The 15,231-nt window shown below is 38.3% G+C and overlaps 1 protein-coding gene across 5 annotated transcripts in view; it reads left to right on the top strand.

The window, feature by feature from the left end:
• Positions 1–15,231, top strand: part of NELL2 (neural EGFL like 2) — a 420,064-nt gene that overhangs the window by 214,005 nt on the left and 190,828 nt on the right. For all 5 annotated transcript variants that reach the window (XM_055581465.1, XM_055581456.1, XM_055581449.1 and 2 more), the window contains one exon: positions 8,790–8,915. In XM_055581465.1, coding sequence (XP_055437440.1) covers positions 8,790–8,915 — 126 coding nt within the window. The remainder of the gene's footprint in view (positions 1–8,789; positions 8,916–15,231) is intronic.

Raw genomic sequence — 15,231 nt, 5'->3', positions numbered from 1 at the left:
GATCACACCATCATGATTGTCTGGGTCGTGAAGATCTTTTTTGTATAGTTCTTCTGTGTATTCTTACCACCTCTTCTTAATATCTTCTGCTTCTGTCAGGTCCATACCATTTCTGTCCTTTATTGAGCTCATCTTTGCATGAAATGTTCCCTTGGTATCTCTAATTTTCTTGAAGTGATCTCTAGTCTTTCCCATTCCATTGTTTTCCTCTATTTCTTTGCATTGATTGCTGAGGGGGTAGGGAATAGTTATAAAATTATTTATATCACTAAATATAAATTCCTAAATGTGGTCTAAATTAATTGATTCTCAGAACATATAAACACTGTTTTAAAAATAGTTACTCCTTATTAAATACACATTGTATATGTTTCTGATATGCATCACCTCATAACATTATAATTTAAGTGTTATTTCTCCAGTTAGAATTTGTCTTTTTTGCCTCATGCAATAAATGGACCTCTCAGTGAAGAACAGAAAAGCCTGGTATGCTGTAGTCTATGGGGCTGCAAAGAGTCAGACAGGACTTAGTGACTGAAGAGAAACTTTGCTTTCTCAGAGAAGCAGAGTTAAAGTCCTTTGGTACAGCTGAGCACATTAATAATCCCATATGACTCCTATTATGATCCTAAATCTCTGGAAGCAAATGAATTTTCATCATATTACCCAGGGTGCTTGCAATTTGATTTTTTTAGGCTGTAATTGAGCATGATACTTTCCTTATGCATGCATGTGTGCTAAGTCACTTCAGTTGTGTCTGACTCTTTGAGACCCTGTCTGTAGCCCGCCAGGTTCCTCTGTCCATGCAATTCTCCAGGTACTTGAGTGGGTTGCCATGCACTCCTCCAGGGGATCTTGCCGACTCAGGAGAACCCACGCCTGAGGTCTCCTGCATTGGTAGGCATGTTCTTTACCACTAGCACCACCTGGGAAGCCCTACTTTCCTTGTAGACCAGTGCACACATATAGAAGTAGCAGGGGTAGATAGTGCTCCATGCATGCTTGAGATGAATGCATATTCTAATTTTTTTGTAGTGTCCTGTAAACATGGATTAACTCCAATTAGTGTATTGTGTCATTTAGGACCTCTCTTACCTAAACATTTTCTGTCTGGAAGATCTGTCCATTGATATCAGTGAGGCATTAAGTTCTCCTACTATTATTGTATTCCTCTTAATTTCTCCCTTTACGTCTGTTTATGTATTTAGGTACTCCTATATCGGGTGCCTGTATGTTAATGAATGTAATATCCTCTTCTTGTATTGATTCTTTTATTATATAATGTCCTTCTTTACCTTTCTTTATGGACTTTTTAAAAAAGTCTATGTCCTCTGAGATGAGTATTGCCACCCCCGCTTTTTTGTCATTTCCACTTGTATGAAATATCTTTTTCCATCCCCTCACTTTCAATCAATGTGTCTTTTGCCCTGAAGTGAGTCTCTCATAGGCAGCATGTTGTAGATTCTTGTTTTTTTAATCTAATCTACCACTCTGTATCTTTTGTTAGGCACATTTAGTCCATTGATATTTAAAGTAAAGTACTTATTTCCATCTTAAAGCCTATTTTCCAGGTCCATTTTGTAGTTCTTGTTCCTTTTTTTTCTTTTTGTTGTTTGATGGCTTTCTTTGTGTTTTGCCTGAGTTCTTTGCTGTTTGATTTTGTCAATCTATTGTATGTTTTTGATTTTGGTTACCCTGGTTTTCAAGTGTGTTGATCCATGACTGTATCTACTTGATTTAGACATAGTCGTGTAAGTTCAAACACATTCTAAAAGAACTAAGTTTTTTACTCCTCTTCCCCATATTTTGTGATTTCGATGTCCTGTTTTACATCTTCATGTTTATCCTTTTACTGTTAATTGTAGTTATACTGCTTTTACAATTTTTTTTTTTAATCTTATACACTGGCTTAAGTGATCTTCAGTATTTTACTGAAGATGATATTTATGTTTTCTTTAGATTTGGGAAGTTTTCACCCATAATGTCTTCAAATATATTTTCACTCTGTCTTTCTCTTTTCTCCTTCTGGAACCCCTACTATGCATAGGTACATGCTTTATATTATCCTATAGAGCTCGTGTATTTTTATATACTTATCTTTCCTGTTGTGAGTTTTACTTTCCTATAGATTCTTGCCTCTTTTCTTTTTAAAGAAGAGATTTCAATATTTATTTTGAGTAGGTATAGCATTGCTGTGTTCTTTCAGTTTTTCTTGTTGGAGAAATCCTTTATCTCACCTTTTATTTGTAGTGATAATCTTGCTGGGTAGAGTATATTAGGTTGCAGGTTTTTTTCAGGACTGAATATATCGGGACACTCCCTTCTGGCCTGCAAAGTTTTTGCAGAGAAATCAGCTGATATCTGTATAAGGGTTCCCTTGTAACTGATCCTTTTTCTCGTGCTGCCTTTAGAATCTCTCTTTATCTTTAGTTCATTGTGTTTTAATTATAGTATGTCTTGGTGTGAGTCTGTTTGGGACCCTCTGTGCTTCCTATTCCTTGATATCTGTTTTCTTCTTTAGATTGGGGAAGTTTTCAGCTATAATTTCTTTAAATACATATTCAAGCCCATTTTCTCTCTCTTCTCCTTCTGGAATCCCTACTATTCGTAGGTTGTCATGCTCTATATTATCCCATAGATCTCCTGTGTTGTTCTTTTCTTTCTTTCTTTCTTTTTCCATTTCTATTATGTCTGCTGTTCTGATTTGGTGTTTGAATTATTCTATCATCCAGATCACTTAATCTTTCTTCTGTGTCTTTCAATCTGCTATTCATTACTTCTAGATTGATCTTTAGCTTAGCGGTTGTCTAATTTTGCTTGGTTCCTGTTTATAGTTTCTAGTTCCTTGTTACAGTTATCTGCATTTCTGTTGATCACCTTAATTCCTTTAGCGTTTTTGTTGCCTTCTTTTTGAACTTAAGGTCTAGACTAAGTAGACTGGTGAAGTCTGCTTCATTATTTGTTCTTTTGGAGATTTCTGTTATTCTTTTAATTGGGAGGAGTTCCTCTGCTGTTTCATTTTGCTTAACTTTCTGTATCTCTATGAATTTAGGATAAACCATTATCCACTGTGATCCAAAAGGGTTGTTTTCATGTGGGATCATCCCTGTGTAAACTGCATTATTCCAATATTTTTGTTGGAAGGGCTGTTTTTGATGTGGATGTCAGCCACATCCTTTTTCAGGCTGTGTTGGCCATTATCCCTTTGATAGGGGTTACAACTGGTGTTGCAGTATCCAGAGAGTGCACTGATGTGTTGGACAAGGCCTCTTTACTCTGTGGCTGTCACAGCCCTGTCAGGGGCCGGATCTGCTCCCCAGTTTTTGGACTAGAAGCCCTGAGAGTCAAGTTCAGTAAGTCTCTGTTGCCCTTAAATGTTTGCTCTGTCCCAAAGGATGTGACTAGTGAAGTAAGAGACTCAGTGAACCTATGTGCTGCCCATGTAGGCATCCATGGTTTTGCCCAGAAGTAGCCCAAGGTTGCATCCCTTTCTCTGCTTTTTGCCCCAGACCTGGTTCTAGGCTGTGGTGTAGAGTGGGTTGCGGCTGGGGAATAGGATGCTCTGGCTGCAGGATTCAAGGTGGTTATGCTGCTTCCTGGAGTCTTGACTGCCTCTGTGGCAGACCTCTTCCAGGTCCTGTGTGCCCTAGATCTGGCTGCAAAGTGTGTGATGATATGGGTGGAACCAGAAGGCTCTATCTGGAAATGAGGCTGCTATATACTCCTCCCCAGGGGCTGTCCACTCAAGACATGCATTTATCTGGCACCACCTAACAAAGTCCACTGCAACCAGACCTCTTCTCCCCCTATGAGCTCTTATGATGGGCTTCAAGGCCAGACTTGCCCCCTTCATATGTGAGCCCACAGTGTGCCACGACTGGACCCAACTCCACCTGTATGAGCACTGATGATGGCTCCAATGCCAGCCCCACACCTGCCACGTGCATGCTGTGCTGGCAGTGGGCTTCAAGGTTCGACCTGAACCACTCCCCAGGACCTCTGGGCTGTCTCCGTGCAGCTAGGCTGAGTTCCCTCCAAGTCCCCTTCTGACTGGGATATAACACCTAGTCATGGAGTGCTAGCAGCCCTGCCTGGCACACATTTCAGGTGTTTGGGACTGTGGTGAGGGGGCAGCTGTCTGTTCTGTCTCTCTCCTCCATGATTACTAGCAAGCCAGCATGCACACACTCCTCATGAGCAAAGTCCAGGGCCTTCTAGTGCCAGCTGACCTCTTAGCTAGAAAGGGATCCTCCAGGACAAGGGGCTACATGTGGACTTTCTCTTCTTTACAAATCTTTCTCAGAGATGCCAGTACTGTCCTAATGCCTTTTTATTTTTCTTTTCTGTCCAACCTCATTATGTGGAGAGCTTTCCTGCAGCTTTGGTTGTATAAGAGATCTTCTCCAGTTTCTAGTTGACTCTCTGTGAAAATTCCTGTATATGGATGTATTTTTAATGTGTTTGTTGGGGGAGCTTAACCTCATGTCCTGCTACTTTGCCATCATGGTCCTTCTGAGTGATCCTTAACTCTGATTATGCATTAAACAAGGGGTTATGGAACTATGGCCTGTGGCCCAAATCTGATTAACCTTCTTATTTTATAAATAAAGCTTTATTGGAACATTGTCAGGCTCATTTATTTACATATTGTCTATGGTTGCCTTCACTGCAACTACAGGAGTTAAGTAGTTGCAAGAGAGAGCATATGGACACCCAAAGCCTAAAATATTTACTATCTGGTTCTTTACTGAAAAATTCTGCTGAAAAATTTAATTTTACATTAAATTCTTCAAAGAGAAGATTAAAAATAATATTATGTGTGTGTTCCATTACAGATAATTAAATAAGAATTTGGAGTGAGAGTTAGGAAGTCAGCACAAAAACTAATGGTTTTTAAAAGCATCTCAGTTAAATATAATGTGTAGCCAGAGTTAAGAAACACAAATACATGATCCCTGCCCTTCAGTAGTATATTTGACTTATTGGAAAAAAGAAGCCTACAAAAATTAAGAAAGGTAAAGTGGATATATCTTTAATGGAAACATTCACAAAGTTCCAAGGGAGTATTACATAGGGAACATTTTACTTCATTAGGGAAGTTTTCACAGAGAGATAGTTAAACAGATTCTTGAAGGTTGAATTGATTGGTAGACAAGACCCACTGAGGTGGTGATAGGGAGAGAAGGAGACTAGAGAATGACATATGCAGAAGCACCTGAATATGAAAAAAAAAAAGAAAAGAAAAGAAACAGCATGGCCCCTTCAAGAAATGACCAAAAGCTCGGTGTGGCCAGAACACTAAGAATGAATAAAGAGTGAGGTCATAGAATGTAAAGTCAGGAAAATAATGGCCAAACTGGGAAGGGCTTTGTATGCTGCTTGTAATTTACTGTGTTGACTTTCATTTAGAAGTTGAATGGAAAATTGAGTCTCTCTAAACTTCAGTTTTTTCATCTGTAAAATAAGTAGTTAGCCCAGATGATTGCCAGTGGTCCTCTAGCTCTAAAATATAGTTGCCTGAGAGACTCTGTCAGCTGCTTCTTTTGACACTCTCAGGAAGTATAGTTGAGTTTATATGAATGGCATGACTTTTGTAGTATGGGGTCATCTAGTTCTCTCCTATAATTGATGCATTTCTTTTACTAGTACAGATGAGGTCAGTGTTACTTTATGGCTTCACCACAAGGATTTGAGAAAGTAGACTTCTAGAGGAGAAGCACCTTGCCTGGTTAATGCATTAAGGCCCTTAATAAAGAGTGCTACATAATGATAAAATACCTGTAAAATGCTTTATGTTCCATGCAGAGAGAAACTATAAAATGGGGACAGTTTTATTGTTAAAATTCATATTCTTCCCAATTAGTACTAGTGCCTATTATGACTTTGCACTCGCAAGTTTCTTCACTCAAAACTTGGAGTATGACAAGGTTCTACTGTATAGCACAGGAAACTCTGCTCAGTGTTATGTGGCAACCTGGATTGAAGGGGGTTTGGTGGAGAATGGATATGTGTATATGAATGGCTGAGCCCCTCTGCTGTCCCCCTGAAACTATACAACATTGTTAATCAGCTATACTCCAATATAAAATAAAATGTTTTAAAGAAATGTCACTTCATGTGGTAGTGATGCCATAACAATGTATAAAATTGCACAGAGTGGAGAGAGAGAAAACAGGTCAGGAACAGACCCCAGGAGGCACCAGCATTCACCTGGCAGGTAGAGGAAGAAGAGCTCCTTGGAGTCAGAGAAAGAATAATCAGAAGTATACATGAAATATGCAGTGAGATATGGCAAGATCCAAGGGACCAGAGTCCCTGGCAGGAGGTTATGACCAGCAAAGTATACCTCTGAACTAGACTAAGACGTTTCTTTCATTATAATACAGACTTAAGAAAGCTTGTGGTTGGAGCAGTTCAAAAGACCTATGTTCACATGCTTTGATCTGCCAATTAATTATCTCTATGACTTAAGGAAAGTCCTTTAACCTTTCTGTGCCTCAAATCTCTCATCTGAAAAATGGAGATAATAGTTAAGCTCATTCTACCTACCTCAATAGGTTATTTGAGTTCTTTGAGGAAATGCATGTGAAATCCAGCCTATTGTGAACTAAACAGCATGTATGCATATAGTTATTTCTTATTTTTGATAGACAGATTAGTGATTGCTAATAAATGCTTGAAACTTAATGGGCTATGTGAAAGTGAGTGAAAGTTGATCAATGGTATCCGACTCTTTGCAACCCCATGGGCTATATACTGTCCATGGAATTCTCCAGACCAGAATACTGGGGTAAGTAGCTGTTCCCTTCTCCAGGGGATCTTCCCAACCCAGGAATTGAATCCAGGTCTCCCGCATTGCAGGCAGATTCTTTACCAGCTGAGCCACATGAGAAAAGCATAAATACTCTGCTTTAATAAAGCTCTTTAAGTTGTAAAGAGTTTCTCAGATCAGTGAAGCTTTATTTTTCCCAAGAACTCATAAGTCCTCTCTCACACAAGCATGTGGGGCTTCCCCCAACATCCTAGCAACAACAGTGCTGGGCTGAGATTCAGGGTCCTGTCCCAGGCTTTGCCCACCATCTTGTGCCATTCTTTGTTGTCAGCATGCCACCCTCTCTGTGATTCTTTGATCTGCTTCCCTTTTAGAAGGAAGGTGTACTTCCCTTCTAGTTGGGAGATCCTTGAATACACATCATACCTTACCCATGCCCTTCTGTTTTCATCAATAAACCCCAGAACAATGCTTGGAACAAGGAAAGGGGAACATAAATATTCACTGAAAGAGGGGATAAATGAATAGTGGCCTCTAGCCTTGGCCTTCACCTCATTATAAGAGAACAAAATTAGATTATTAGTTTGCACTAAATCCTTAGAGCATTAATAGTTTCTTCAGACACATTAAGCAATACCAAGAAAACAATACTTAGAATATGAATTACTATGAAAGTTCTTCAATATGTTATCTTATTTTGCTGTTTTACAGCTTCTTATTTATATCAGGCTCTACACTGTAATTTCTTTTTTTTTTTTAAACTTTACAATATTGTATTAGTTTTGCCTAATATCGAAATGAATCCGCCACAGGTATATCTGTGTTCCCCATCCTGAACCCTCCTCCCTCCTCCCTCCCCATACCCTCCCTCTGGGTCATCCCAGTGCACCAGCCCCAAGCATCCAGTATCGTACATCGAACCTGGACTGGCAACTCGTTTCATACATGATATTATACATGTTTCAATGCCATTCTCCCAAATCTTCCCACCCTCTCCCTCTCCCACAGAGTCCATAAGACTGTTCTATACATCAGTGTCTCTTTTGTTGCCTCGTACCAGGGTTAATGTTACCATCTTTCTAAATTCCATATATATGCGTTAGTATACTGTATTGGTGTTTTTCTTTCTGGCTTACTTCACTCTGTATAATAGGCTCCAGTTTCATCCACCTCATTAGAACTGATTCAAATGTATTCTTTTTAATGGCTGAGTAATACTCCATTGTGTATATGGACCACAGCTTTCTTATCCATTCATCTGCTGATGGGCATCTAGGTTGCTTCCATGTCCTGGCTGTTATAAACAGTGCTGCAATGAACATTGGGGTACACGTGTCTCTTTCCCTTCTAGTTTCCTCAGTGTGTATGCCCAGCAGTGGGATTGCTGGATCATAAGGCAGTTCTATTTCCAGTTTTTTAAGGAATCTCCACACTGTTCTCCATAGTGGCTGTACTAGTTTGCATTCCCACCAACAGTCTACACTGTAATTTCATCTCTGTTCAACACTTACTGGGATAGCTATATCTCTAATAAACTACATGTTGTTGGTTTCATATCTTTAAGTGAAGATTTTCAAGTTCTGGTGTTTATTGAATATTTTATTTACCTCTTTCAGGGCCTCCCCAAGTGTACAGAATAGCCAGTGAATCAAAAAATAATATGTGGTATGCTCAGTGAGTGAAGCTTCTAAGACCCTAAGGCAGCCCAGTCTCTACGTTCTGATTCATTTTATCATTCTATCTTGGTAGATAAATGGGCTGGATATTTTGAAATATATTTTAGAATGATGCAAGTTGGAATAAAAAGATATATTTTAAACCCAACAAGAGCTGTTAGGAAAAAATATTATAGTTTTTGTCATTTCAAGATCAAAGGTTTCTATTAAAAGAGATACTTTGAATACATTTAAAAAATTCTTCTCAATTAGTAAGTTTTGCCCTCTCCCCACCAAAGAAAATTGTAGAAAAACTGTAATATTGGCCATGGTTGACCTCTTGCCCTGCTTTTTCTTCACAGACATTGATGAGTGTGCCGAAGGGCGCCACTACTGTCGTGAGAACACGATGTGTGTCAACACCCCGGGGTCCTTCATGTGCATCTGCAAAACTGGATACATCAGAATCGATGATTATTCATGCACAGGTAAACAGTGGCTATTTGTGAAATAAATTACCTCTATGCTTTAAATTTACTTTTAAAAGTTTCTTCTAACTCAAGTATTTGGAGAAGCATGCCGTAAATACCCACTTACAACAAAACAAGTCATAAGTAAAAGCATATCTTCTTGATTTGATAGTTAATTCTGAATCTGTTCTAAGGAAAGAACTATCTCCTTGCTCTGGATAAGAAATTCCTATCAGAAATATAAAGATAAACTGAAGAATAAAGTCAGTAATATATAATTGTATACTTAAATAGTATTTATCAGTTCAGTTCAGTTCAGTTCAGTCGCTCAGTCGTGTCCGACTCTTCGCGATCCCATGAATCGAAGGACGCCAGGCTTCCCTGTCCATCACCAACTCCCGGAGTTCACTGAGACTCACGTCCATCAAGTCGGTGATGCCATCCAGCCATCTCATTCTCTGTCGTCCCCTTCTCCTCATGCCCCCAAGCCCTCCCAGCATCAGAGTCTTTTCCAATGAGTCAACTCTTCGCACGAGGTGGCCAAAGTACTGGAGTTTCAGCTTTAGCATCATTCTTTCCAAAGAAATCCCAGGGCTGATCTCCTTCAGAATGGACTGGTTGGATCTCCTTGCAGTCCAAGGGACTCTCAAGAGTCTTCTCCAACACCACAGTTCAAAAGCATCAATTCTTCAGCGCTCAGCCTTCTTCACAGTCCAACTCTCACATCCATACGTGACCACTGGGAAAACCATAGCCTTGACTAGATGAACCTTTTTTGGCAAAGTAATGTCTCTGCTTTTCAATATGCTATCTAGGTTGGTCATAACTTTTCTTCCAACGAGTAAGCGTCTTTTAATTTCATGGCTTCAGTCACCATCTGCAGTGATTTTGAGCCCAGAAAAATACAGTCTGACACTGTTTCCACTGTTTCCCCATCTATTTCCCATGTAGTGATGGGACCAGATGCCATGATCTTCGTTTTCTGGATGTTGAGCTTTAAGCCAACTTTTCATTCTCCTCTTTCACTTTCATCAAGAGGCTTTTTAGTTCCTCTTCACTTTCTGCCATAAGGGTGGTGCCATCTGCATATCTGAGGTTATTGATATTTCTCCCAGCAATCTTGATTCCAGCTTGTGTTTCTTCCAGTCCAGCATTTCTCATGATGTACTCTGCATATAAGTTAAATAAACAGGGTGACAATATACAGCCTTGACGAACTCCTTTTCCTATTTGGAACCAGTCTGTTGTTCCATGTCCAGTTCTAACTGTTGCTTCCTGACCTGCATATAGGTTTCTCAAGAGGCAGGTCAGGTGGTCTGGTATTCCCATCTCTTTCAGAATTTTCCAGTTTATTGTGATCCACACAGTCAAAGGCTTTGGCAGAGTCAATAAAGCAGAAATAGATGTTTTTCTGGAACTCTCTTGCTTTTTCGATGATCCAGCGGATGTTGGCAGTTTGATTTCTGGTTCCTCTGCCTTTTCTAAAACCAGCTTGAACATGTGGGAGTTCACGGTTCATGGTTCTCCTGGCTTGGAGAATTTTGATCATTACTTTACTAGCGTGTGAGATATACTTAACACTAATTTGAATTCTATGGCAAATCTGAAAAACAGCCCTTAAATAATATTTTCTCTACATGGCAGTCACCTTCTGAATAGAGAAATGATGACATAAATAATGTGATGTTTTCAGAAATAGATACTTGGTGTGCTAGGCAAAGGGAAAAACTTCATTCCTCTGGGAAGTGTGGTCGAGTACCTGCCTCAGAGAAGTTTTGCTTATGTTTGTGTCATGAAATATCACTGCCATCAGTACCATCCAGACCTGCTCAGGGGTATCTTGAGTGTTAGTAGTGTCTAAAGTCGGTCCTGGAATACAATAATCTATTCCTGTTATAGTCTATAGAATATGAAAGAAAACTCTGCTAGCAGAGTAGCTTGCAGAATATGGGGATTAAAGAAATGTGGGTATGAAATATGACATTCTTTTGGCTTTTTTAAATAGAAGAAGCATATATATATTTATATATATGTGTGTGTGTATATGAATATATACACACACCATATTCTAGAAAAAGGTAGAATCATAAAGCTGGAGAGCACTTAAAGTGTTATCTTGTCATTTTCACTCTACCTCCAACTTATAATTTTTATCAGGTGGATGTATGAACAATACTGAGAAGTTTCCAGGGAAGGACTCTATAATACTTCCTGGAAAAAATACAAAATCTATAATAAAAATGTTGCCTTTGTTAATGTGTATTCTTCCAAGTCTTCATTATTGTGATAATACTGCATACTCCACTTCTTTCTTGACTTAACAATGTGGTTATGTCTGCATGAACCCACCATAAATTGAAAATTTCTTAAGTTGATAATGTACTTAATGCATCTAAGCCTTCAAACATCACAGCTTAGTCTAGTCTACCTTAAATGTGTTCAGGACACTTACATTATCCTACAGGTGTGAATTTTCAGTCAACTAACACAAAGCCTGTTTTATAATAAAATGTTGACTATCTTGTGTAATTTATTGAATACTATGATGAAAGTGAAAAACAGCATGGTTGTAAATGTATCGGTTGTTTACATCGGCTCTCTCCTGCTGCTCAGAATCACAAAAGTATCATGCTACATATAGCTACCCTAGGAAAAGATCAAATTCAGAAGTTTATCTACTACTGAATGTATATCATTTTTACACACCATGAGGTCAAAAAAATCATTTATTGAACCATTGAAAGTGAAGACCGTCTGTACTTGGTATCCTGTTTATTAGTTAGTGCGCAGGGAAGGTCCTTCCTCTAAATTCAACCATAGTATCTATAAAACAGAACGATGAAAATAAATTGTAATGGGAAGTGCCTTCTTAATCTATGGAGAATAACCAAAGATACTCTGAAGATAGAAAACATATTTAATATAGAATTGCCAATGGATTTACAGATTCTTGCTTTTTTGTTAGTTCATCGTAGGCATTTCCACATTATGGGAACAATTCTGCACTTTCTCTTTATAAAAAAATATCATCACACTGAGTGGCAAAGCATCCTGATGGAGTACTACAGAGATATTTTTCAACATAAAAAAGGGAATATAAAAGAACAAGTTTTAATAAATATATGAAGAATAAAATAAAGTTTGCTATACAATTGGTAATATCAGTAAGTCTTGAGTTCTAATGTAATGAATAACAAAACTTTCTAAGATAAAACTATTCAGAGAGTGATATTTCAAGACATGCTCATTAAAAATCAGTGTTAGCAATTTTCAGGAAGTCTGCTAAATTTTTGTCATTAGAGACTTAAAAAGCTTTGTACATTTTTGTATTTCCTAGTAATTCTTTTTGTTTTTCTCACAATCTTAAAAACTGTTAGAGATAAGTAAGGAAGAATACACAGCATAAAATTTGACATAGTGTTGAATGAGGAGTGTTTCTTCGGGGAGGGTATTTTCAAGAGGTTCATTTCCATCCTGAGCCTCTCTGTTGGCTGTAAATCCTAGGGCTAGTTCAGCTGTCATCCCTTACAGAGCATCTCCTTCTTTGGCTCTAACTCTCCCAGTATATTTTCTTTCCAAATAAAATCCCACAAATTACTGTTTTTGTTTTGTTTTGTTTTTTTGACTACTTAGGGAGAATTTCCCTTAAGATTTCAAAGCATCTAATAATAGTGGGATTGCAAAGAGTCGGACATGACTGAGCGACTGAACTGAATGATAAAAATGAACTGTTCCTTTGTTGGGATACCAAGAAAGGTTGAAATCATCTTAGGAAAAGCTATCAAGGCCATGATTTTTTGCCTAAGGAACCAGAGCCAGGGATTTCACGATCTGGCAGATGCTAGAATGTGTTTCTTTATTGATGCACCAGCATTTCCAACAAGCTATTTCTATGCTTCCATCTAAAAGAGACTTTCTTGCCTCTGAAATTTCTGTCTACTATGAGTAAGAATCCCATGGACAGAGGAGCCTTGCAGGCTGCAGTCCATGGGGTCGCCAAGAGTCAGACATGACTTAGTGACTAAACCACCACCACGTGAGAAGGTCTGCAAATTTGAGAATTTACATTCATACATAAAAGTTAGATTTTCTTGGGAATATGGGTGAATTTTATTTTGTCCTCCAAAGTCAGATGATCTTTGGCAAAACATTTTATGCTTTACCATGCGGGGTCAGCACATATTTAGGGTTCCTGTAAAGGAGTGCATTTTAAAATTCTCCCTTTTCCTCCAGTCTTTCATATTAGCATCTGTACAGAAGGCTTGAAGAAATGACTCCTCTCTGATGTGGGTTTGCCTCATGGCTGAAAGCATCACAGCTGTACTTTTTCAAGAGCTCTCGTAAGACCAGAGTAGGACTTTGTTTCTCTGCAAACATTAGGGTTTATTTTCTCTGAATATTAGAAACAGACATTCACATACTTGCAGGAGTAGGCCTTCCAGAATAAATGTCAAGACACCACTGCAGAGCTCTTCTCTGATGTTTGTGACTGAGCTCTTGAAGTTCTGAATTTGTTTTGCTTCTGTATCACTCTTTTCTAGTGAAGAGCACCCTGCCATAGCATGACAAGTGACATTGCCAGCACTGTACCCAGCAGACACTCAAATGTGCTTACCCTATCCGAAAATAAATCATAGACGTTCTAATTTAAAGAAAAATCCAAGGCAATATGCGTTACTTTAGAGTCAAGGGCTTTGATCAATGAAAGAAGCCTTTTTATGTTTTTATAACCCTGTAGTTCTGGCGTAGAAATTATGTATAATACAGAGTATTCACCTTCCATAGTTGGTAGAATTGCACATTGTTTTTTTTTTCCCCCTGTCACTTTCAGATAATTTGAGTTAGAGTTTCCTCATGATGAGATTTTAGAGATGGAAAAATTCTTGAGGATAATCTATTCCTATCTCCTAACTTCCATAAATAAGGAAATTGAGGCTCAGAGAGATTAATTGCCTTCCTTTGGTCATGCAGTTAGTGGAAGGCAAAAGGAGGGTCAGAGATAAGACTTCTTATTCTTAGTTCTTATGTTGTTCACCTATTGTGAACAATTCTATTTGTTCAATTTGTAACCACACGAAAACAAGTAAGGAGAAAAGATTCGTATTTTATCTAGAATTGCATGATTGAATTTATAATGTTCAGTAGCTAAACTGCCTTTCTATAGATTGTTTCACTTCATTAAGTTCAACTCTAAAGGGAATTTTTCCCCTACAGATCTTATAGTAATGATCAGAAGTCAAGAGAAGAAATAGAAATTGTCACTTTCTGGGCCTCTGACTTTTTGCAGTTTCATTGATGACTCAGTTGCACCATTTACACACTTTATATTCTTAATAAAGTGTTGATGCTGCACTTTAAACTGCTTGTAAACTCATAAATTTTCCTTCCAGTGAGGGTTTTTTTCGTGGTTAATACTTCATAGTCTCTGTCCTCATGTTCCTTTCTATTCTGGAGAAAAACATGGGTCTACCTACAAGAAAAGATAAAGTAAAGAAGGGAGGAAGAAAAGGAGGGAAGAAAAGAGGAAGGGAGGGAAGAAAGAAAGAAGGAGAAAAAACACAGAGGGAAGGGAAGGAAAAGGGTTTGGTTTGTACAAGCTGAGATGTTAGCAGTCCATTCTTTAATCTCTCTGATTATAAAAATAACTTAATTTTTATGCATAACAAAGTGTCTTGATTATCTCAACTAAGAGTTGGTGATCGACAGGGCAGCCTGGCGTGCTGCAGTCCATGGGGTTGCAAAGAGTTGGACACGACTGAGTGACTGAACTGAACTGAATGCTTTCTTGGTTCACTCGCATAAACATTGATTAAATTGGAGACATCTTTCTGAATCTTATTAGCCCCCCTTTTTTTTCCTTTAAACTTTTTATTTTCTATTGGGATATATCCAATTGACAATGTTGTGGTAGTTTCAAGAGAATAGCGAAGGGATTCAGCCTTACATACACATGTATCCATTCTCCTCCAAACCTCTCTCCCATCCAGAGTGGCACATAACATTGAGTAGAGTTCCATGTGCTATACAATAGATCCTCATTGGTTATCCATTTTGAATATAGCAGTGTAGACAGTTCTTCTTGACACTAGTCTTGTGTAGTGGACAAAGAATAAGATAGTTCTGGTAATACAGATGGGGGTCACAGATTTTGGAATTATCAAAGGATAAAAATATCTTGAAGGAAAAGGTTTATTTCAGATTTTCATGATTTATATCTCTCTGCTTGGAGTATTATAATGAAAAAATGGAGTTCTCATTCTTCTTTATATTGATGAGCTTGTAAGCTTCCCAGTCTTGTGTAGTTTTTTAGAGTGGGAGCAGGAATGGGGAGGGT

Source organism: Bubalus kerabau, chromosome 1 (assembly GCF_029407905.1).
Source record: "Bubalus kerabau isolate K-KA32 ecotype Philippines breed swamp buffalo chromosome 1, PCC_UOA_SB_1v2, whole genome shotgun sequence".
Classification (NCBI taxonomy): Eukaryota; Metazoa; Chordata; class Mammalia; order Artiodactyla; family Bovidae; genus Bubalus; species Bubalus kerabau.
The sequence above is the reverse complement of the archived record's forward strand: the minus strand, read 5'-3'. Positions and strand labels throughout refer to the sequence as shown.